The sequence below is a fragment of the Festucalex cinctus genome, chromosome 4 (assembly GCF_051991245.1).
Source record: "Festucalex cinctus isolate MCC-2025b chromosome 4, RoL_Fcin_1.0, whole genome shotgun sequence".
In the NCBI taxonomy this organism is placed as follows: domain Eukaryota; kingdom Metazoa; phylum Chordata; class Actinopteri; order Syngnathiformes; family Syngnathidae; genus Festucalex; species Festucalex cinctus.
Genome location: NC_135414.1, coordinates 1935064 through 1958274, shown reverse-complemented (window position 1 = coordinate 1958274; position 23211 = coordinate 1935064). Strand labels below are relative to the sequence as shown.

Below are 23211 nucleotides of genomic sequence, written 5' to 3'. Positions count from 1 at the left end.
TAACCTAACAGGAAGTCCCCCCGGGCATCACATTTTGAGCTAAAAAACTCCTCTTTAACGAAGCATTCCCGGTTGTACGTTTCACCTAGCGCTATGATAATTTGCAGGCATACATAAGAGCCCATGATGTACAAAAAAGTCTCTTGGAACCATGTGCTAAACCAAACAGGAAGTCTGCCATTTTGATTTATGATGGGATTTGTTGCCATTTTTTGTGGCCTTTTTCAGGGGTCATATTTTAACGAACCCCTCCTACAAAATTTATCCGACTGTCTTCAAACTTAGTGTGTTTCATTTTAAGATGTTTAAGATGCAAAGGAATCGAAAGTTTTTTATTTTGTAACACGCTGTTGCCATAGCAATGCATTGTTTGCCAAGTGCTGCTTTTTTTTTGTTTATCTATACATGTGTGAAAACTCATGAAACTTTGCAAACACATCAGACTTGTCATGAACATGAATTTTTAGAGATTTATTGTGCAATTTGCAAGAAAAAGCGCCCTCTAGACATTTTTATGAAGCATTTCCGATTGTATGATTATGCTAGACCTACAAAAAAGTATTATGTAGCCATTTGCCAAACCAAAGAGGAAGTCCGCTATTTTGATTTTATTTTGGGAATTATACATCATTTTTGGCCTTTTTCATTAAACTTTGCACAGACAAGGCATGGAAAAAAATAACATTTTAAATGGTCCTTGTTCCATGTAACAGTACCCCAACGTGCCAGTACCCTGACGTGCAAGTAACCCAACGTTGTGCTCAATAGCGCCCTCTATGCATTTTTATGGAGTATTTCCAATTGTATGATTCAAGCGATACACAACTAAAGATGACTTGACCAAGATTTATGAAAACTGGGAGGCATACCTATTAGCTTAAGACCTACAAAAGGTATTCTGTAGCCGTATGCTAAACCTAAAAGGAAGTCCACCATTTTGAATTTATTTTGGGAATTGCACACCATATTTTGCGTTTTGATTAAACTTTGCACACACAAGGCTTGTCAAAAACATTTTAGATGGTCCTTGTCCTATTTGACAGTACCCCAACGTGCCAGTACCCCGACGTGCAAGTACCCCAACGTGGCCCGGGTTGCGAGGGCCCTTTATAGCTGCTCGCAGCTCTAGTTATTATTCTTCTTCTTCTTCTTTGTTATTATTCTTTTCCGCAAACAACCACATTTTTGAGGCACTAAACATGAACGAAAACTCACCAAACTTTACACGCAGATCGGGTCTGGCGAAAAATTTGATATTTTAAAGTCGCCATACATGATAACAGAAAAATGGCTCTGTAGCGCCACCTACATAGGTTTAACGGATCCCTGTCCCGCTACGATTGTCCTATGGCTACGAAAATTGTGTGGCACCTGTAGCACATCCAGATGAACAAAAACCTCTTTGATATGTGTACCCTAAAATAGACAGGAAGTGAGGTATGAGTATTTGAATGTCCAATTTTGGCCCATTTTTGCACATTTACAGGGGTCATACTTTTGCCCGCTTCTCCTACACGGTTAACCCGATTGACTTCAAACTTGGGCTGTACCATCTCAACACCTGGGACAACATCATGGTAAAAAATCTAAAGTTTTTGACATACTATATGACGGTGGCGGGGCATCAAATTTACAGTTTCAAAATTCTTACTTAACGAAGCATTGCCGGTGGTACGTTTAATCTAGAGCTACGAAAATTGGTACACATATGTAACAGACTATGATCTACAAAAAAGCCTGTTGGTGCCATATGCTAAACCTAACAGGAAGTCCGCCAGAGGCGAGGCATCAAATTTTGTGTTTCAAAATTCTAACTTAATGAAGCATTCCCGGCTGTACATTTCACCTAGAGTTACCAATATTTGAAGACATATGTAACAGCCCTCAAGGTACAAAAAACTCTTTTTGAACCATATGCTAAACCGAACAGGAAGTCCGCCATTTTGATTTACTTTGGAACGTGTTGCCATTTTTTGGGCCATTTCATAGGGGTCTTATTTTAACGAACTCCTCCTACAGAGTTTATCCGATCATCTCCAAACTTGGTGTGATTCATCTTAAGATGTTGAAGATGAAAAGTTATTGAAAGCTTTTTATTTTGTCGCACGCTGTTGCCGTGGCATGCACAGTTTGCAAAGGAAAAAATTACTTCTTAATGAAGCATTCCCAGTTGTACGAAGCAGCTAGAGCTACGAAAATTTGGAGACAAATGTAACAGCCCACGATGTACAAAAAAGTCTCTTGGTGCCATGTGCTAAACCCAACAGGAAGTCCCGTAGGGGCCGGGCATCACATTTTGAGCTAAAAAACTCCTCTTTAACGAAGCATTCCCGGTTGTACGTTTCACCTAGCGCTATGATAATTTAGAGGCATACATAAGAGCCCACGATGTACAAAAAAGTCTCTTGGAACCATGTGCTAAACCAAACAGGAAGTCCGACATTTTGATTTATGATGGGATTTGTAGACTTTTTTTGTGGCCTTTTTTAGGGGTCATATTTTAACTCCTCCTACAAAATTCATCCGACCGTGTTCAAACTTGGTGTGTTTCATCTTAAGATGTTTAAGATGCAAATTTATCGAAAGTTTTTTATTTTGTCGCACGCTGCTGCTATAGCGATGCATTGGTTGCCAAGTAAAGTGCTGCTTTGTTTTTTTTTATCTATACATGTGTGAAAACTCGTGAAACTTTGCACACACATCAGACTTGTCATTAACATGAATTTTTAGAGATTTCTTGTGCAATTTGCAATAAATCGCACCCTCTATACATTTTTTATGGAGCATTTCCGATTGGATGATTCAAGCGCAAAATAACTAAAGATGACTTGACTTGACCTAGATTTGTGAAAACTCAGAGGCATACCTATTATATTATTATTTTTTGTACCTTACAAGATTATCTCTTGTGCCACATTAAACCCCTTTGCAGGCCTGAGCCAAACCACGGTCCATACATTTGATACTACTGCTTTATTTCAATGGTCAAGTACTTCATAACCACACCTACTTATGCTTGTCCTTGCATATATAGTAGACAACAAAGAGCTCTTTCAACAAAAGACATTTCCATCTACAAAGTCATACAAGGTAAGCACTCTATAAATTCTGCAATCACTACACTTCTATTCCTAAATTATCACTTCAAATACCAACAATGGTTAATACAGCTACAAATTTCTTGTATGTTTATGAAGTATGATACTGTATTTATTTCTACTCCTTTGCTTTTCTACAGAACATGAACAAATCAACAAGCAAATTCTCTTTTGATAAAGACCCTCTAATCAACTCCATACGCAAAGATTGCCACCTTTTTTCCGTAAGTATACAATACATAAACTAAACAGGACAACTTTCTCAATCATATACAGTATGCCATACATATATGTATTAAGTTCTCATTTATTAACAGGTTTGTTAAAGGCACCTTTAGTGTGTTTTTCTGTTTGTAATGTTTCTCCACGAGCACGTCTAGCCATTGATATCATGTAGAACACATATGCTAACCTTTTAGAGACAATTGAAGCTTACTTGCACAGTAGCCACTATCTTAACCACTTAATTCACATGTCTACTTGACAACTTATTACATGTAGTGAAATGGTACTTTGTGCGTCTTATGCTTTTTTCTGAACACTGCTTTTCAACTCTTTCCTTAAAACCAATACATGCGGCACTGTTATACTGTATAAATATATATGTCCGTGTGTATATATAACCATTTATGTACCTGTCGTATCCTTACTTTTATTCATCATTTCATCACACAATCCTAAAACATTGCTTTTTGACCCAGAGGATTCAACTATACCATTTTTGCGTGTCTTATTACTTACTAGCTATATTATTTATTAACGGGCAAAAACTATGAATATAAGATCACCGTCAAATATTACGTCTGTAATATCCATATACAGTGCATTACATAATATGCATTTGTATTAAGACACTACCATGCTAAAAATATGCACACGACTGTTCTGTAAACTACACCTAAGACAACCAAACTTCACAGATCTAACATGATTCTTCATTCTTTTTTGTTCTACAGATGTATCAAATGCTGCCACACAGACAGAAGAAGCCACTGAGGACATGCACGAAGACGATGATCACAATATAACAGGACAGGTTAACCCCCCTGAAGTTTTAGCCCGCAGGTCAAAGCGTCCTAGGACTAATTCATCCATGGAGGTTACATTATCCTAAGACAGACTATGTGCTAACCCAAACTCTTTGACCCCAAGGGATTCATCTGTCCCAGAAAACTTTTACACTAAAGAGTTTATCTGTCCTAGGGCGCTGTTAACCCCAGGTTAAAGTGTTATTTAATCTGTCCTGTTACAACAGCTATACATAAACAGCTGCATTCCTCTCCTGTTCCATCTCTCACACTTCTTTCATCTCTTTTTCTCCTCTACTTATACCTATGCTTGCTCATGTGCTTTTTTCCCCTTTAGATGATGTCATTGGTTAGCCTGCTTCAAAGCTACATTTTTTCTTGAATAACTGTCACACATTTACTGTTTGCTGGACCCTACAAAACTGTCACAATACTTCACTATGTCATGAATACATATGTGTTGCACAGCGACACCACATTAAGAGTCATCAAAAAGCTTTTTATTTGATCACACACCATCTCTGTGCCATGCAATGTTTTCAAATAAACAGATGCTGGTTTTGAATATCAAACGAGCGACTTTTCATGAAACTTTGCACACATATCAGAAAGTCCACACTTTTGAATTTATTTTGGGAATTGTGCATCATTTTTGGCCTTTTACTGCACCTTTTTACACACAAGGCACGGCAAATGCATTTCTATTTTCCATGGTCCTTGTCTATTTAACAGTACCCCAACGTGCAAGTCCCCCGACTTGCATATACCCCAACGTGGCCCGGGTTGCGAGGGCCCTTTATAGCTGCTCGCAGCTCTAGTTATTATTATTATTATTATTCTCCGCAAACGATCACATTTTTGAGACACTAAACGTGACCGAAAACTCACCAAACTTTACACGCACATCAGGCCTGGCGAAAAATTTGATATTTTAAAGTCGCCATACATGATAACAGAAAAATGGCTCCTTAGCGCCCCCTACATAGGTTAAACGGATCCCTGTCCCGCTACGATTGTCCGACGGCTATGAAAATTGTGTGGCACCTGTAGCACATCCCAATGAACAAAAACCTCTTTGAAGTGTGTACCCTAAAATAGACAGAAAGTGAGGTATGAGTATTTAAATGTCCAATTTTTGCCAATTTTTGCACATTTACAGGGGTCATACTTTTGCCCGCTTCTCCTACACGGTTAACCCGATTGACTTCAAACTTGGGCTGTACCATCTCAACACCTGGGACAACATCATGGTAAGAAATCTAAAGTTTTTGACATACTATATGACGGTGGCGGGGCATCAAATTTACAGTTTCAAAATTCTTACTTAACAAAGCATTGCCGTGGTACGTTTAATTGAGAGCCACGAAAATTGGTACACATATGTAACAGACTATGATCTACAAAAAACTCTTTTTGAACCATATGCTAAACCTAACAGGAAGTCCGCCAGAGGCGAGGCATCAAATTTTGTGTTTCAAAATTCTTATTTAATGAAGCATTCCCGGCTGTACATTTCACCTAGAGTTACCAACATTTGAAGACATATGTAACAGCCCTCAAGGTACAAAAAACTCTTTTTGAACCATATGCTAAACCGAACAGGAAGTCCGCCATTTTGATTTACTTTGGAACGTGTTGCCATTTTTTGGGCCATTTCATAGGGGTCTTATTTTAACGAACTCCTCCTACACAGTTTATCCGATCATCTCCAAACTTGGTGTGATTCATCTTAAAATGTTGAAGATGAAAAGTTATTGAAAGCTTTTTATTTCGTCGCACACTGTTGCCGTGGCATGCACAGTTTGCAAAGGAAAAAATTCCCTCTTAATGAAGCATTCACAGTTGTACGAAGCAGCTAGAGCTACGAAAATTTGGAGACAAATTTAACAGCCCACAATGTGCAAAAAAGTCTCTTGGTGCCATGTGCTAAACCCAACAGGAAGTCCCGTAAGGGCCGGTCATCACATTTTGAGGTAAAAAACTCCTCTTTAACGAAGCATTCCCGGTTGTACGTTTCACCTAGCGCTATGATAATTTAGAGGCATACATAAGAGCCCACGATGTACAAAATAGTCTCTTGGAACCATCTTCCAAAACAAACAGGAAGTCCGCCATTTTGATTTACGTTGGGATTTGTAGCCATTTTTTGTGGCCTTTTTTAGGGGTCATATTTTAACGAACTCCTCCTGCAAAATTTATCCGACTGTCTTCAAACTTGGTGTGCTTCATCTTAAGATGTTTAAGATACAAAGTTATCGAAAGTTATTTATTTTGTCCCACGCCGTTTCATGGCGATGCATTGTTTGCCAAGTAAAATGCTGCTTTTTTTTTTGGTCTAAACATGTGCAAAAAACTCATGAAACTTTACACACACATCAGGCTTGTCATAAGCATGAATATTTTAGAGATTTCTTATTAAATTTGCAATAAATGGTTCAATAGCACCCTCTAGACATTTTTATGAAGTCTTTCCGATTATATGATTCAGCTAGATGTGTGAATATTGGCAGGCATGCCTAATATATTCAAAAAGTATTCTATATAGCCATGTGCCAATCCATTTTGATTTTATTTTGTTAATTGTGCATCATTTTTGGCCTTTCCATGAAACTTTACAAACACAAAGCATGGCAAAAATGTTTAAAATTTAGATGGTTTCCTATTTGACAGTACCCCAACATGCCAGTACCCCGACATGCAAATACCCCAACGTGGCCCGGGTTGCGAGGGCCCTTTATAGCTGCTCGCAGCTCTAGTTATTATTATTCTTCTTCTTTATTCTCCGCAAACGATCGCGATTTTGGGTACCTAAACATTCACGAAAACTCACCGAACTTTGCACACTCCTCAGGCCCGGCGAAAAATTTGATATTATTAAGTCGTCATAACAATGCGACTCGATAGCGCCCCCTAGCGTAGAAAAATAAAAACCAAGCCCGGCACGTTTGAGCTAGAGCAACAATAATTGGCAGGCACGTGTAGCACCCCGAGACGCACAAAAAAGTCTATTGGGACCATGTAGCTAAAATGTACAGGAAGTGAGCTATGAATTTTTTAATGTCCAATTTTGGCCTATTTTGGCACATTCACTGTGGTCATGCTTTTTCCCCCTTTGCAAACATTTTTCATCCAATTGACTTCAAACTTGGCATTTATCATCTCAAGACCTGAGAGAACAACTGGGCAAAACATCTTGCCTTTTTGAAATACTATATGAAGGGGGCGGGGCATCAAATATTGCCTTTAAAATTTCATTTGTCCAAAAAGAGCAAATGCTTAATAACTCCCATGTTTAAGCTCCAAAAAATCTCAAACTTCTCAGGCAACGTAATAGTCACGGCCTGAGAACATCTATATGATAAAATTCAGTTATACATATAGCGCCACCTAGTGGTTACAATAAATGTCATACTTTACGTTTTTAGCTACTGTGCTGAGCTTGTTGAAGGGATCCATTTGAAAATTGGTCAGAAAAGCCTTAAGATGTTGATCATGCCCCACACCGAATATTGTAACTTTTCGCCAAAGGGCGTGGCCGCTACGGTGACGCAAAGTCTGAAGATTTTTCGTGACAATAAAAGCTGCATTAACTTGACCGAGATGATCCTATCTTCTCAAAATTTCACACATTTGATGAGAGTCCAGCCCTAAAGACATCTACTGACTTATATTTCATCTAACTGATAGCGCCACCTAGTGGCAATTTTTTTTTTAACGAATTTTCTTCTACGTTTTTCTCCAAACACGTTAACTGGACCTACCTCATAATTGCTCAGATGAGGGTTTCGGCCTTCATGATGTCACAACACGAAGTTTGTGAGTTTTCGCGAATTGCTGTAGGCGTGGCTAAGCGCTGTTCGCCAAGAAAACAACGCCAGTTTTGAGGGTCTAAACATGCGCAGAAACTCATGAAACTTGGCACACACATCTGGCCTGGTAAAATGAACAATATTTTATTGTTGATTGTGCTATTTTTACAAAAATGACTCAATAGCGCCCCCTAGAAATTTTTAACGAAGCAGCCCCGATTGTACGTTTAAGCAAGATCTACGAAAGTTTTTACGTGTATGAGGGAGCCAAAGACCTACAAAAAAGTCTCTTGGACCCATATGCTAAAATGAACAGGAAGTGAGCTACGAATTTTTGATTGTCCCATTTTTGACGATTTTTGCACATTCACAGGGGGCAGACTTTTGCCCACTTCTCCTACACGTTTCATCCGACTGAGTTAAGACTTGGCCTGGACCATGTCAAGACCTGAGCCAACGACAGGGGGAAAAATTTTGACTTTTCGAAATACTATATGATGAGGGCGGGGCATCGAAATTTGTGTTTCGCAATGTAAAAGGATATGCTTGATAACTCCCCGGGACATGCTCCATAAAATCCCAAACTTGACATGTATGTTTATCGTCAAGGCCTGAAGTTATCTCTATGACAACATTCAGTTATATATGCAGCGCCACCTAGCCCTTGAGGCATGAAAAAAAAATACCCCACATACGGTATTTTGTACAAAAAATGTACACTCATTCTAAGTGTGATAACTAAGTCATTTATGAATATTCTTTTAGTTTCCACCACTCAAATTGTTCACTGGCTTCACACCGATCCAAACGTATGTACGTTTCCATTTTGTTTTATTCATTTTTGATTGCCCCTTTAGACAATAAAAGTAACATTGTGCAATGAGTACAACGAGCGATGATGTGTATATACACTTTTACAAAAAAATACCAATCAGGGCAACTCATTGCCTAAAAATAAAAAAGGACGCTGATTTTTGCAGGTCTTAACAATCACCAAAACCAGTTGAGCTTGACACACACACTGGCAAAAAAATATTCTACATGTAAACGTTTATTATGCCATTTTCAAAGACATTTTGCTTCCAATATGCCAGTACCCCAATGTGCCAGTACCCCAACGTGCAAGTACCCCAACGTGCAAGGACCCCAACGTGGCCCGGGCTGCGAGGGCCCTTTATAGCTGCTCGCAGCTCTAGTTATTATTAGGGCCCGAGCAGCTACCGCTGCGAGGTCCCTATTGTTTTTCGATCGGATTATTATTATTATTATTATTATTATTATTCTTTTTCTCCGTAAACGATCACGATTTTGGGTACCTAAACATTTACGAAAACTCACCAAACTTTGCACACTCCTCAGGCCCGGCGAAAAATTTGATATTATGAAGTCGTCATAACAACGCGACTCTATAGCGCCCCCTAGCATAGAAAAATAAAAACCAAGCCCGGCATGTTTGAGCTAGAGCAACGAAAATTGGCAGGCACGTGTAGCACCCCGAGACGCACAAAAAAGTCTATTGGGACCATGTAGCTAAAATGTACAGGAAGTGAGCTATGAATTTTTTAATGTCCAATTTTGGCCTATTTTGGCACATTCACTGTGGTCATGCTTTTTCCCCCTATGCAAACATTTTTCATCGCATTGACTTCAAACTTGGCATTTATCATCTCAAGAGCTAAGAGAACAGCTGGGCAAAAAGTCTTGCCTTTTAGAAATACTATATGACGGGGGCGGGGCATCAAATATTGCCTTTAAAATTTCATTTGTCCAGAAAGAGCAAATGCTGAATAACTCCCATGTACAAGCTCCAAAAAATCTCAAACTTCTCAGGCAACGTAATAGTCACGGCCTGAAAACATCTATATGACAAAATTCAGTTCTACATATAGCGCCACCTAGTGGTTACAATAAATGTCATACTTTACGTTTTTAGCTACTGTGCTGAGCTCGTTGAAGGGATCCAGTTGAAAATTGGTCAGAAAAGCCTTAAGATGTTGATGATGCCCCACACCAAATATTGTAACTTTTCGCCAAAGGGCATGGCCGCTACGGTGACGCAAAGTCTGAAGATTTTTCGTGACAATAAAAGCTGCATTAACCTGACCGAGATGATCCTATCTTCTCAAAATTTCACACATTTGATGAGAGTCCAGCTCTAAAGACATCTACTAACTTACATTTCATCTAACTGATAGCGCCACCTCGTGGCAATTTTTTTTCTTACGAATTTTCTTCTACGTTTTTCTCCAAACACGTTAACTGGACCTACCTCATATTTGCTCAGATGAGGGTTTCGGCCTTCATGATGTCACAACACGAAGTTTGTGAGTTTTCGCGAATTGCTGTGGGCGTGGCTAAGCGCTGTTCGCCAAGAAAACAACGCCAGTTTTGAGGGTCTAAACATGCACAGAAACTCCTGAAACTTGGCACACACATCTGGCCTGGTAAAATGAGCAATATTTTATTGTTGATTGTGCTATTTTTACAAAAATGACTCAATAGCGCCCCCTCGAAATTTTTAACGAAGCAGCCCCGGTTGTACGTTTAAGCAAGAACGACGAATATTTTTAGGTGTATGAGGGAGCTCAAGACCTACAAAAAAGTCTCTTGTACCCATATGCTAAAATGAACAGGAAGTGAGCTACGAATTTTTGAATGTCCCATTTTTGACGATTTTTGCACATTCACAGGGGGCAGACTTTTGCCCACTTCTCCTACACGTTTCATCCGACTGAGTTAAGACTTGGCCTGGACCATGTCAAGACCTGAGCCAACGACAGGGGGAAAAATTTTGACTTTTCGAAATACTATATGATGAGGGCGGGGCATCAAAATGTGTGTTTCGCAATGAAAAAGGATATGCTTGATAACTCCCCGGTACATGCTCCAAAAAATCCCAAACTTGACATGTATGTTTATCGTCAAGGCCTGAAGTTATCTCTATGACAACATTCAGTTATATATGCAGCGCCACCTAGCCCTTGAGGCATGAAAAAAAAATACCCCACATACGGTATTTTGTACAAAAAATGTAAACTCATTCTAAGTGTGATAACTAAGTCATTTATGAATATTCTTTTAGTTTCCACCACTCAAAATGTTCACTGGCATCAGACTTATCCAAACATATATATATTTTTATTTATTTTTGATAGCCTCTATGGACATTAAAAGCAATATTGTGAATGAAGGATATGCTTAATAACTCCACGGTACATGCTCCAAAAAAAATCCCACACTTGACATGTATGCTTATAATCAAGGCCTGAAGGTATCTCTATGACAACATTCAGTTATAAATACAGCGCCACCTAGCCCTGGCTATGGCTGGCTTATATAAAAATAAAAAAAAAATACCCCACATACGGTATTTTGTACAAAAAATGTACACTCATTCTAAGTGTGATAACTAAGTCATTTATGAATATTCTTTTAGTTTCCACCACTCAAATTGTTCACTGGCTTCACACCGATCCAAACGTATGTACGTTTCCATTTTGTTTTATTCATTTTTGATTGCCCCTTTGGACAATAAAAGTAACATTGTGCAATGAGTACAACGAGCGATGATGTGTATATACACTTTTACAAAAAAATACCAATCAGGGCAACTCATTGCCTAAAAATAAAAAAGGACGCTGATTTTTGCAGGTCTTAACAATCACCAAAACCCGTTGAGCTTGATACACACACTGGCAAAAAAATATTCTACATGTAAACGTTTATTATGCCATTTTCAAAGAAATTTTGCTTCCAATATGCCAGTACCCGAATGTGCCAGTACCCCAACGTGCAAGTACCCCAACGTGCAAGGACCCCAACGTGGCCCGGGCTGCGAGGGCCCTTTATAGCTGCTCGCAGCTCTAGTTATTATTATTATTATTATTATTATTATTATTCTTTATTCTCCGCAAACGATCGCGATTTTGGGTACCTAAACATTCACGAAAACTCACCGAACTTTGCACACTCCTCAGGCCCGGCGAAAAATTTGATATTATTAAGTCGTCATAACAATGCGACTCGATAGCGCCCCCTAGCGTAGAAAAATAAAAACCAAGCCCGGCACGTTTGAGCTAGAGCAACAAAAATTGGCAGGCACGTGTAGCACCCCGAGACGCACAAAAAAGTCTATTGGGACCATGTAGCTAAAATGTACAGGAAATGAGCTATGAATTTTTTTATGTCCAATTTTGGCCTATTTTGGCACATTCACTGTGGTCATGCTTTTTCTCCCTCTGCAAACATTTTTCATCCAATTCACATCAAACTTGGCATTTATCATCTCAAGACCTGAGAGAACAACTGGGCAAAAAGTCTTGCCTTTTCGAAATACTATATGATGGGGGCGGGGCATCAAATATTGTCTTTAAAATTTCATTTGTCCAGAAAGAGCAAATGCTTAATAACTCCCATGTTCAAGCTCCAAAAAATCTCAAACTTCTCAGGCAACGTAATAGTCACGGCCTGAAAACATCTATATGATAAAATTCAGTTATACATATAGCGCCACCTAGTGGTGACAATAAATGTCATACTTTACGTTTTTAGCTACTGCGCTGAGCTCGTTGAAGGGATCCAGTTGAAAGTTGGTCAGAAAAGCCTTAAGATGTTGATCATGCCCAACACCGAATATTGTAACTTTTTGCCAAAGGGCGTGGCCGCTACGGTGCCGCAAAGTCTGAAGATTTTTCGTGACAATAAAAGCTGCATGAACTTGACCGAGATGATCCTATCTTCTCTAAATTTCACACATTTGATGAGAGTCCAGCCCAAAAGACATCTACGAACTTATATTTCATCTTACTGATAGCGCCACCTAGTGGCAATTTTTTTTCTTACGAATTTTCTTGTACATTTTTTCTCCAAACACGTTAACTGGACCAACCTCATATTTGCTCAGATGAGGGTTTCGGCCTTCATGATGTCACAACACGAAATTTGTGAGTTTTCGCGAATCGCTGTGGGCGTGGCTAAGCACTGTTCGCCAAGAAAACAACGCCAGTTTTGAGGGTCTAAACATGCGCAGAAACTCATGAAACTTGGCACACACATCTGGCCTGGTAAAATGAACAATATTTTATTGTTGATTGTGCTATTTTTACAAAAATGACTCAATAGCGCCCCCTAGAAATTTTTAACGAAGCAGCCCCGATTGTACGTTTAAGCAAGATCTACGAAAGTTTTTACGTGTATGAGGGAGCCAAAGACCTACAAAAAAGTCTCTTGGACCCATATGCTAAAATGAACAGGGAGTGAGCTACGAATTTTTGAATGTCCCATTTTTTACGATTTTTGCACATTTTCAGAGGGCATACTTTTGCCCACTTCTCCTACACGTTTTATCCGACTGACTTATGACTTGACCTGGACCATGCCAAGACCTGAGCCAACAACAGACGGAAAAATCTTGACTTTTGGAAATACTATATGATGAGGGCGGGGCATCAAAATTTGTGTTTCGCACTGAAAAAGGATATGCTTAATAACTCCCCGATACATGCTCCAAAAAATCCCAAACTTGACATGTATGTTTATCGTCAAGGCCTGAAGGTATCTCTATGACAACATTCAGTTATATATGCAGCGCCACCTAGCCCTTGAGGCATGAAAAAAAAATACCCCACTTACGGTATTTTGTACAAAAAATGTAAACTCATTCTAAGTGTGATAACTAAGTCATTTAGGCATATTCTTTTACCTTCCACCACTCAAAATATTCACTGGCATCAGACCTAACCAAACATACATATTTTTGTTATTTAGTTTTATGTATTTTTGATAGCCTCTATGGACATTAAAAGCAATATCGTGAATGAAGGCTATGCTTAATAACTCCCAGGTACATGCTCCAAAAAATCCCATATTTGAAATGTATATTTAGAGTCAAGGCCTGAAGGTATCTCTATGACAAAATTCTGTTATAAATACAGCGCCACCTAGTCCTTGAGGCATAAAAAAAAATGCCTCACTTACGGTATTTTTGCAAAAATTGTAAACTCATTGTAAGTGTGATAACTAAGTCATTTATGAATATTCTTTTACTTTCCACCACTCAATATGTTCACTGGTATCAGACCGATCCAAACATACGTATTTTTTATTTAGTTTTATATCGCCTCTATGGACAATAAAAGCAACATTGTGCAATGAGTACGAGCGATGATGCGTGTATATATACTTTTACGAAAAATACCAATCAGAGCAACTCATTGCCTAAAAATAAAAAAAAGACGCTGATTTTTGCAGATCTTAACAATCACCAAAACCCATTGAGCTTGACACACTCATCACACCTGGCAAAAAAAAAAAAAAAAAGTCCACGTTTATCATGCCATTTTCAAAGAAATTCTGCTTCCAATGTGCCAGTACCCCAATGTGCAAGTTCCCCAACGTGCAAGTACCCCAACGTGGCCCGGGCTGCGAGGGCCCTTTATAGCTGCTCGCAGCTCTAGTTGTTATTATTATTATTAGGGCCCGAGCAGCTACCGCTGCGAAGTCCCTATTGTTTTTCAATCGTATTGTGATTATTATTGTAATTATTATTATTATTATTAGGGCCCAAGCAGCGACCGCTGCGAGGTCCCTCTTGTTTTTGTAAGCATTCTTCTTCTTCTTCTTCTTCGTAAACGATCGCATTTTTGAGGGCCTAAACATTTACGAAAACTCACCAAACTTTGCAATCTCTTCGGGCCCGGCGAAAAATTTTATATTATGTAGTTGTCATAACAACGCGACTCTATAGCGCCCCCTAGCGTGGAAAAATAAAAAACAATCCCGGCCCGTTTGACCTAGAGCTGCAAAAATTGGCAGGCACGTGTAGCACCCCGAGACGCACAAAAAAGTCAGTGGAAGCCATTTCCTAAAATGTACAGGAAGTGAGCTCTGAATTTTTGAATGTCCAATTTTGGCCCATTTTGGCACATTCACTGTGCATGTATTCACTGTGCATCCCCCTTTGCAAATATTTTTCAGCCAGTTGAGTTCAAACTTGCCATGTATCATCTCAAGACGCAAGACAACAACTGGGCAAAAAATCTTGACTTTTTGAAATACTATATGACGGGGGCGGGGCATCAAATATTGCCTTTAAAATTTCATTTGTCCAGAAAGACAAAATGCTGAATAACTCCCATGTACAAGCTCCCAAAAATCTCAAACTTCTCATGCAACTTAATAGTCATGGCCTGAAAACATCTATATTATAAAATTCAGTTATATATATATAGCACCACCTAGTGGTGACAATAAATGTCATACTTTACGTTTTTAGCTACTGTGCCAAGCTCTTTGAGGGGATCCAGTTGAAAATTCGTCAGAAAAGCCTGAAGATGTTGATCATGCCCCACACCAAATATTGTAACTTTTCGCCAAAGGGCCCCACACCGAATATTGTAACTTTTCGCCAAAGGGCGTGGCCGCTACGGTGCTGTAAAGTCTGGTAATTTTTCGTGGCAATAAAAGCTGCTTTAACTTGACCCAGATGATCCTATCTTCTCAAAATTTCACACATTTGATGAGAGTCCAGCCCTTAAAACATCTTCTTGATGAGGGCGGGGCATCAAAAGGATATGCTTAATAACTCCCTAGTACATGCTCCAAAAAATCCCACACATACGTATTTTTTATTTAGTTTTATTTATTTTTGATAGCCTCTATGGACGTTAAAAGCAGTATCGTGAATGAAGGAAACGCTTAATAACTCCCCGGGACATGCTTAAAAAAATCACAAACTTGACATGTATGTCTATAGTCAAGGCCTGAAGGTATCTCTATGACAACATTCAGTTATATATGCAGCGCCACCTAGCCCTTGAGGCATGAAAAAAAAATACCCCACTTACAGTATTTTTACAAAAATTGTATACACGTTTCGCAATGAAAAAGGATATGCTTGATAACGCCCCGGTACATGCTCCAAAAAATCCCAAACTTGACATGTATGTTTATCGTCAAGGCCTGAAGGTATCTCTATGACAACATTCAGTTATATATGCAGCGCCACCTAGCCCTTGAGGCAGAAAAAAAAATACCCCACTTACGGTATTTTTACAAAAATTGTAAACTCATTCTCAGTGTGATAACTAAGTCATTTATGAATATTCTTTTACTTTCCACCACTCAAAATGTTCACTGGCACCAGACCTATCCAAACATGTATTTTTTTATGTTGTTTTATTTATTTTTGATAGCCTCAATGGACAATAACAGCAACATTGTGCAATGAGTACGAGCGATGATGTGTATATATACTTTTACAAAAAATACAAATCAGGGCAACTCATTCCCTAAAAATAAAAAAGGACACTGATTTTTGCAGATCTTAATTCACCAAAACCCATTGAGCTTGACAAACTCATCACACCTGGCAAAAGAAAAATCCACATGTAAAGGTTTATCATGCCATTTTCAAAGAAACTCTGCTCCCAATGTGCCAGTACCCCAACGTGCAAGTACCCCAACGTGGCCCGGGTTGCGAGGGCCCTTTATAGCTGCTTGCAGCTCTAGTTAGGGCACGAGCAGCGACCGCTGCGAGGTCCGTATTGTTTTTGTAAAAATTCTTCTTCTTCTTCTTCTTCTTCTTCTTCTTTATTCTCCGCAAACGATCGCGATTTTGGGTACCTAAACATTCACGAAAACTCACCGAACTTTGCACACTCTTCGGGCCCGGTGAAAAATGTGATATTCTGATGTTGTCGTAACAACGAGACTCTATAGCGCCCCCTACCATAAAAAAATAAAAACCAATCCCGGCACGTTTGACCTAGAGCTATGAAAATTGGCAGGCACGTGTAGCACCCCGAACGCACAAAAAGTCAATTGGGACCATGCAGCAAAAATGTACAGGAAGTGAGCTATGAATTTTTGAATGTCCAATTTTGGCCCAGTTTTGCACATCTACTGTGGTCATCCTTTTCCCCCCTTTGCAAACAGTTTTAATCCGATTGACTTCAAACTTGGCATGTACCATCTCAAGACCTGAGATAACAACTGGGCAAAATATCTTGACTTTTCGGAATACTATATGACGGGGGCGGGGAATCAAATATTGCCTTTAAAATTTCATTTGTCCAGAAATACAAAATGCTTAATAACTCCCATGGACAAGCTCCAAAAAATCTCAAACTTCTCATGCAACTTAATAGTCAGGGCCTGAAAACATCTATACAATGAAATTCAGTTATACATATAGCGGCACAGTAGTCGAGTGGTTAGCACGTCCGCTTCCCAGTTCTGAGGTCTCCGGTTCGAGTCCAGGCTCGGACCTTCCTGGGTGGAGTTTGCATGTTCTCCCCGTGCCCGCGTGGGTCTTCTCCGGGTACTCCGGTCTCCTCCCACATTCCAAAGACATGCATGGCAGGTTAATTGGGCGCTCCGAATTGTCCCTAGGTGTGCGTGTGAGTGTGGATGGTTGTTCGTCTCTGTGTACCCTGCGATTGGTTGGCAACCAGTCCAGGGTGTCCCCCGCCTACTGCCCAGAGCCAGCTGAGATAGGCGCCAGCAGCCCCCGCGACCCTTGTGAGGAATAAGCGGTCAAGAAAATGGATGGACATATAGCGCCACCTAGTGGTGACAATAAATGTTATACTTTACGTTTTTAGCTACTGTGCCAAGCTCGTTGAAGGGATCCAGTTGAAAATTGGTCAGAAAAGCCTTAAGATGTTGATCATGCCCCACACCGAATATTGTAACTTTTTGTAAAAGGGTGTGGCCGTTACGATGCCGCAAATCTGATGATTTTTCGTGAGAATAAAAGCTGCTTTAACTTGACCCAGATGATCCTATCTTCTCAAAATTTCACACATTTGATCAGAGTCCAGCCCTTAACACATCTACGAACTTATATTTCATCTTACTGATTTTTTTTCTTACGATTTTTCTTCAACGTTTTTCTCCAACCACGTTAACTGGACCTACCTCATATTTGCTCAGATGAAGGTTTCGGGCCTAATGATGTCACAACACGAAGTTTGTGAGTTTTCGCAAATCGCTGAGGGCGTGGCTCAGCGCTGTTTACCAAGAAAACAACGCCAATTTTAAGGGCCTAAACTAGCACAGAAACACATGAAACTTGGCACATACATCTGGCCTGGCAAAATGAGCAATAATTTATCATGTATTGTGCTATTTTTACAAAAATGACTCAATAGCGCCCCCTAGAAATTTTTAACGAAGCAGCCCCGGTTGTACGTTTAAGCAAGATCTTTAGAAATTTTTAGGTGTATGAGGGAGCCCAAGACCTACAAAAAAGTCTCCTGGACCTATATGCTAAAATGAACAGGAAGTGAGCTACGAATTTTTGAATGTCCCGTTTTTTACGATTTTAGCACATTTACAGGGGGCATACTTTTGCCCACTTCTCGTACACGTTTCATCCGACTGACTTCAGACTTGACTTGGACCATGTCAAGACCTGAGCCAACGACAGTGGGAAAAATCTTGACTTTTCTAAATACTATATGATGAGGGCGGGGCATTAAATTTTGTGTTTCGTAATGAAAAAGGATATGCTTAATAACTGCCCGGTACATGCTCCAAAAAATCCCAAACTTGACATATATGTTTATAGTCAAGGCCTGAAGGTAGCTCTATGACAACATTCAGTTATATATGAAGCGGCACCTTGCCCTTTAGGCAGAAAAAAATACCCCACTTATGGTATTTTTACAAAAAATGTAAACTCATTCTAAATGTGATAACAAAGTCATTTATGAATATTCTTTTACTTTCCACCACTCCAAATGTTCACTGGCATCAGACCTACCCAAACATACGTATTTTTTTAAATTTAGTTTGATTTATTTTTGATAGCATCTATGAACATTAAAAGCAATATTGTGAATGAAGGATATGCTTAATAACTCCACGGTATATGCTCCAAAAAATCCCAAACTTTACATGGATATTTATAGTCAAGGCCTGAAGGTATCTCTATGACAAAATTCAGTTATAAATACAGCGCCACCTAGTCCTTGAGGCAGAAAAAAAACAAAAAACACTTACGGTATTTTTACAAAAATTGTAACGTCATTCTAAATGTGATAACTAAGTCATTTATGAATATTCTTTTACTTTCCACCACTCAAAATGTTCACTGGCATCAGACCTATCCAACCATACGTACTGATTATTTTTGTTTTATTTATTTTTGATAGCCTCAAAAGACAACAATAGCAATATCGTGAATGAAGGATATACTCAATAACTCCCCGGTACATGCTTCAAAAAATCCCAAACTTGACATGTATGTTTATCGTCAAGGCCTGAAGGTATCTCTATGACAACATTCAGTTATATATGTAGCGCCACCTAGCCCTTGAGGCATAAAAAAAAAAATACCCCACTTACGGTATTTTTACAAAAATTGTAAACACATTCTAAGTGTGATAACTAAGTAATTTATGAATATTCTTGTACTTTCCACCACTCAAAATGTTCACTGGCATCAGACCGATCCAAACATACGTACTTTTTTATATTGTTTTATTTATTTTTGATAGCCTCTCTGGACAATATAAGCAATATTGTGTAATGAGTACAACGAGCGATGATGTATATATATACTTTTACAAAAAATACCAATCAGGGCAACTCATTCCCGAAAAATAAATAAGGATGCTGATTTTTGCAGATCTTAACATTCACCAAAACCCATTGATCTTGACACACTCATCACACCTGGCAAAAAAATATTCCACATGTAAAGGTTTATCATGCCATTTTCAAAGAAATTCTTCCAATGTGACAGCACCCCAAAGTGCCAGTACCCCAACGTGCAAGTGCCCCAACGTGGCACGGGCTGCGAGGGCCCTTTATAGCTGCTCGCAGCTCTAATTTTTCATGTTTTTTGATGAACTGTACACCTGGCGTGTTATAGTGCATCTCCTGCGATTACCCAATGAATCCCTTCACTGGAACATCAACTAAACATAGAGAAGAAAAAAAAATACTTTAGCATCATAAAAGCCATAAAACACCAGATGGCGCTAGAGAGCTAATTAGCATTTTTGGTTGAGCTGACTTATGTGCTTCCTATGTCCACATTCTTATGCTAAACAAGAAGGGTCTGTTGGGATAGAGTGCTCAGGCCTGTGAGCATGTCTGGAAGCAGTAACAGGGACATGCACCGTCATTGTATGATATGCAGAGGTGGGTAGTAACGAGCTACATTTACTCCGTTACATGTACTTGAGTAACTTTAAAAAAAAAAAAAAAAAGTACTTCTAAGTAGGGGTGTTAAAAAAAAAAATCGATTCGGCAATATATCGTGATATTAGAGCACGCAATTCTCGAATCGATTCAATACGTGGCCGAATCAATTTTTAAACATCCATTTTTGATGGAAAAATATTCAACAAAACGTCTTACTTATGATTAGAGTTCACACCTTAAGCATGGAAAAATGTTATATTAATGGAACATTAAGCCTTAATATCTTATTTCAATGCTGTTCAAACATGAAACTGTCTGTTAAATACAGTGGCTCACAGTTATAAGGCTGGAGTTTCAGATAAATAATACATTTTCAAACAAATCTTACAGTGTACAAGTTTGCGGATGAGTATTTTCTAAATTTGAGTAAAAAAAACAAAAAAACAAATTGCAACAATCAACCTATAAAGTCGTATCGGGATTAATCGGTATCGAATCGAATCGTGACCTATGAATTGTGATAGGAATCGAATCGTCAGGTACTAGGCAATTCACACCCCTACTTCTAAAAGTAGTTTTACCACAGAATACTTTTTACTTTTACTTGAGTAGATGTGTGAAGGAGGATCGCTACTCTTACTCCGCTATATTTGGCCACACCAAAGTCGTTACTTTTTCTCCTTTTTTCATTATCTTTACAAGAGAGCGAACAGCGGTTCTACCACATGACTGTGTTTCACCAATCAGACGTAGCAACAATAATCACATGACGACTCCTTCCCTTAACATTCTACCAATCAGATGTAACAAAGCAGTCACATGACCACAGGCGGCGTTTGGAACATGTCAGCGGGAGAGGACAAAACCGAACACCCATGGCCTCATAAATTAGCATGTTTACCTTACACATACGGTGTCCTATGTGTCTGCCGAAACCAACGGACATTTTGGCATATAAGAATTCCACATCGAACCTGAGTTAACATGTCTCGGTAAGTTTGACCCAAATTCCCTTTTTGCTGTATTTAGGCAGGTATTTGTCTTGAGTTTTGAAAAGGACTCTTTTTGCAAACACTTTGTTTACTGTTGCCATAAATGAAACATCATGATACATATTATATGGAGCCATCAATTGGCGGTAGCCACTAAGTGTCACAAATTATTAACTGTAAAGAAGTTTTGGGAACAGATAAACACTTGACTCCATGTAATGCCAGAACCTGGTAAGAAAACATATCAACGTCTTATTCAATGTCGCAATGATAGCATATGTAAACATAAAAGATTTAGGCTAAAAAGTACAAGTTTCTAATTGTTCTGCTGGATGGGTATTAACGGAAATGTAGTGACCACAAATTTCAGTGTACACTCAGATTTAATACATTAATCATCAGAAATCCTACTCTAATATAGCTAACTTAATTTAACTTTGCAAATTGAACTGAATGTGTGATTTCAATTACTCGCCTGTAAACCCATAGCCTGATATTTTTTGTGTCAACAGAGGGTTCACCCCAACAAAATGAATGTTTTTGTCTGTCTGATTACATTGTTTATAAAAATAAATCAGACATTGTTCAAGCAGTTACTCAGTATTTGAGTATTTTTAGCAAATACTTTTTTACTTCTACTTGAATAAATTTTTTAATGACTACTTTATACTTTTACTTGAGTAATATTTTGAAGTAACGCTACTCTTACTTGAGTACAATTTTTGGCTACTCTACCCACCTCTGATGATATGGTACAAGTCTGTGGCGCTCCTGGCTAGCAGCTAGCTGTTAGCGTTAGCAACAAATGCCTGGCTGGCAACAGTAGTTTGACAGCTGTTTCTGGCTTTCTTTACTTTGTTTTTAATATTGTGGACTTATACTACTTTATAATTCACAATCATCCTTTATCCAGGCTTGGGACTGGCAAGATGTAAATGGATAAATCCAGGTGGACTATCAACATGGTCCCCGGGAGGGAAGCAAACCCCACACCACCGGTCAAGGGCAAGCGACGGTGCCACCTCGCCACCCAGGTCTCATTGAACTTAGTTCAGACCAGGGGCGTTACTAGACTTAATACTGTACTGGGGCACACCAAAAAAATGCACGAGAGAGAAATATTTATTTCAGTTAACATCTGCAAACTGAACATTTACAAAAGTAAAAAATAAAAATAAAATAAAGCACCCCTACATATCTGGGTTCTTTTATTTCCATAGTAGAAGGAGGAGGTGGGATTAAGTAATTGTTTTGCAAGTCACCAGTATCTCAAGTCTTTGCCCTCAAGTCCCGAGTCAAGACTGACAAGTCTCAAGCGAGTCACAAGTCCAACACTTTGAGTTTCAAGTCCTTTTGAGTCTTTTTAACAACATCGTAGATATTTATTTCAGGTGACCATTAAAGTAGCCTAGGTCCACAATATTGAAAACAATATGAAACGCAAGCGAGCAAAGGAACAGCTGTCACTATGCCAGCCAGGCTGAGGCACCCGATGCTAACGCTAACAGCTAGCTACTAGCCACGAACACCGGAGACTTGTACTGTATCATACAATGACGGCATAATTAACTTGCGGTTTCTTCGCGTCCTAAATGAGCATTTTTAATATACTTTTGGTGTGGCGTTATGATAAAGGTGGTACAAAATATGTAATTTCAATAAAAACATTGATAATGCAAGTCAAAATGTCAAAAGGAAGTAGTCAAGCTTGCGTTCACGCCAAGCCGCAAAATCATCATTGATGCAGAGGTCCAGAGCAGAACCAGCAGACCATAAGCAACATTATGTTTCATGCTGATGAAACTCACTGGAAATGAATATGGTTGTTTTGATACAAGGAACAACGTTAGCTAACTTAGCATTAACTTAAGACAGACTCATGTTGCCTAGCAAGCCAGGACTTCACTTACCTCTCTCATTTCTTGCTGCTTTTCCCCTGCTGCGGCAGAAAAACGTTCTGATATCCATCTAGGAGTTTCAGTTCGAGTCAAATCAAAATCAAAATATATTTAACAAGTTGTTGTCGGCTTTTACCTAACTCATGCAGTGATTGCCATGGCCTGCCCCTCCCTCCCTACTCTCTTTCTCTCATGTGATTCACGTGAATAAATTACCATATTAATTAGCCATG

General features: G+C 39.0%; 1 protein-coding gene across 9 annotated transcripts in view; it reads right to left on the bottom strand.

Moving 5' to 3' along the window:
* The window catches only part of tmc3 (transmembrane channel like 3), a 587484-nt gene that overhangs the window by 320770 nt on the left and 243503 nt on the right, over nt 1-23211 (bottom strand). The window contains exons 1-2 of one of the 9 annotated variants that reach the window (XM_077518222.1): nt 23115-23133; nt 22991-23048 (exon numbers count right to left, since the gene is read on the bottom strand). The exons of 7 other annotated variants lie outside the window; for them this stretch is intronic. In XM_077518222.1, coding sequence (XP_077374348.1) covers nt 22991-22999 — 9 coding nt within the window. In that variant the 5' untranslated portion in view covers nt 23000-23048; nt 23115-23133. One more of the 9 variants, XM_077518221.1, reaches the window with a different exon arrangement.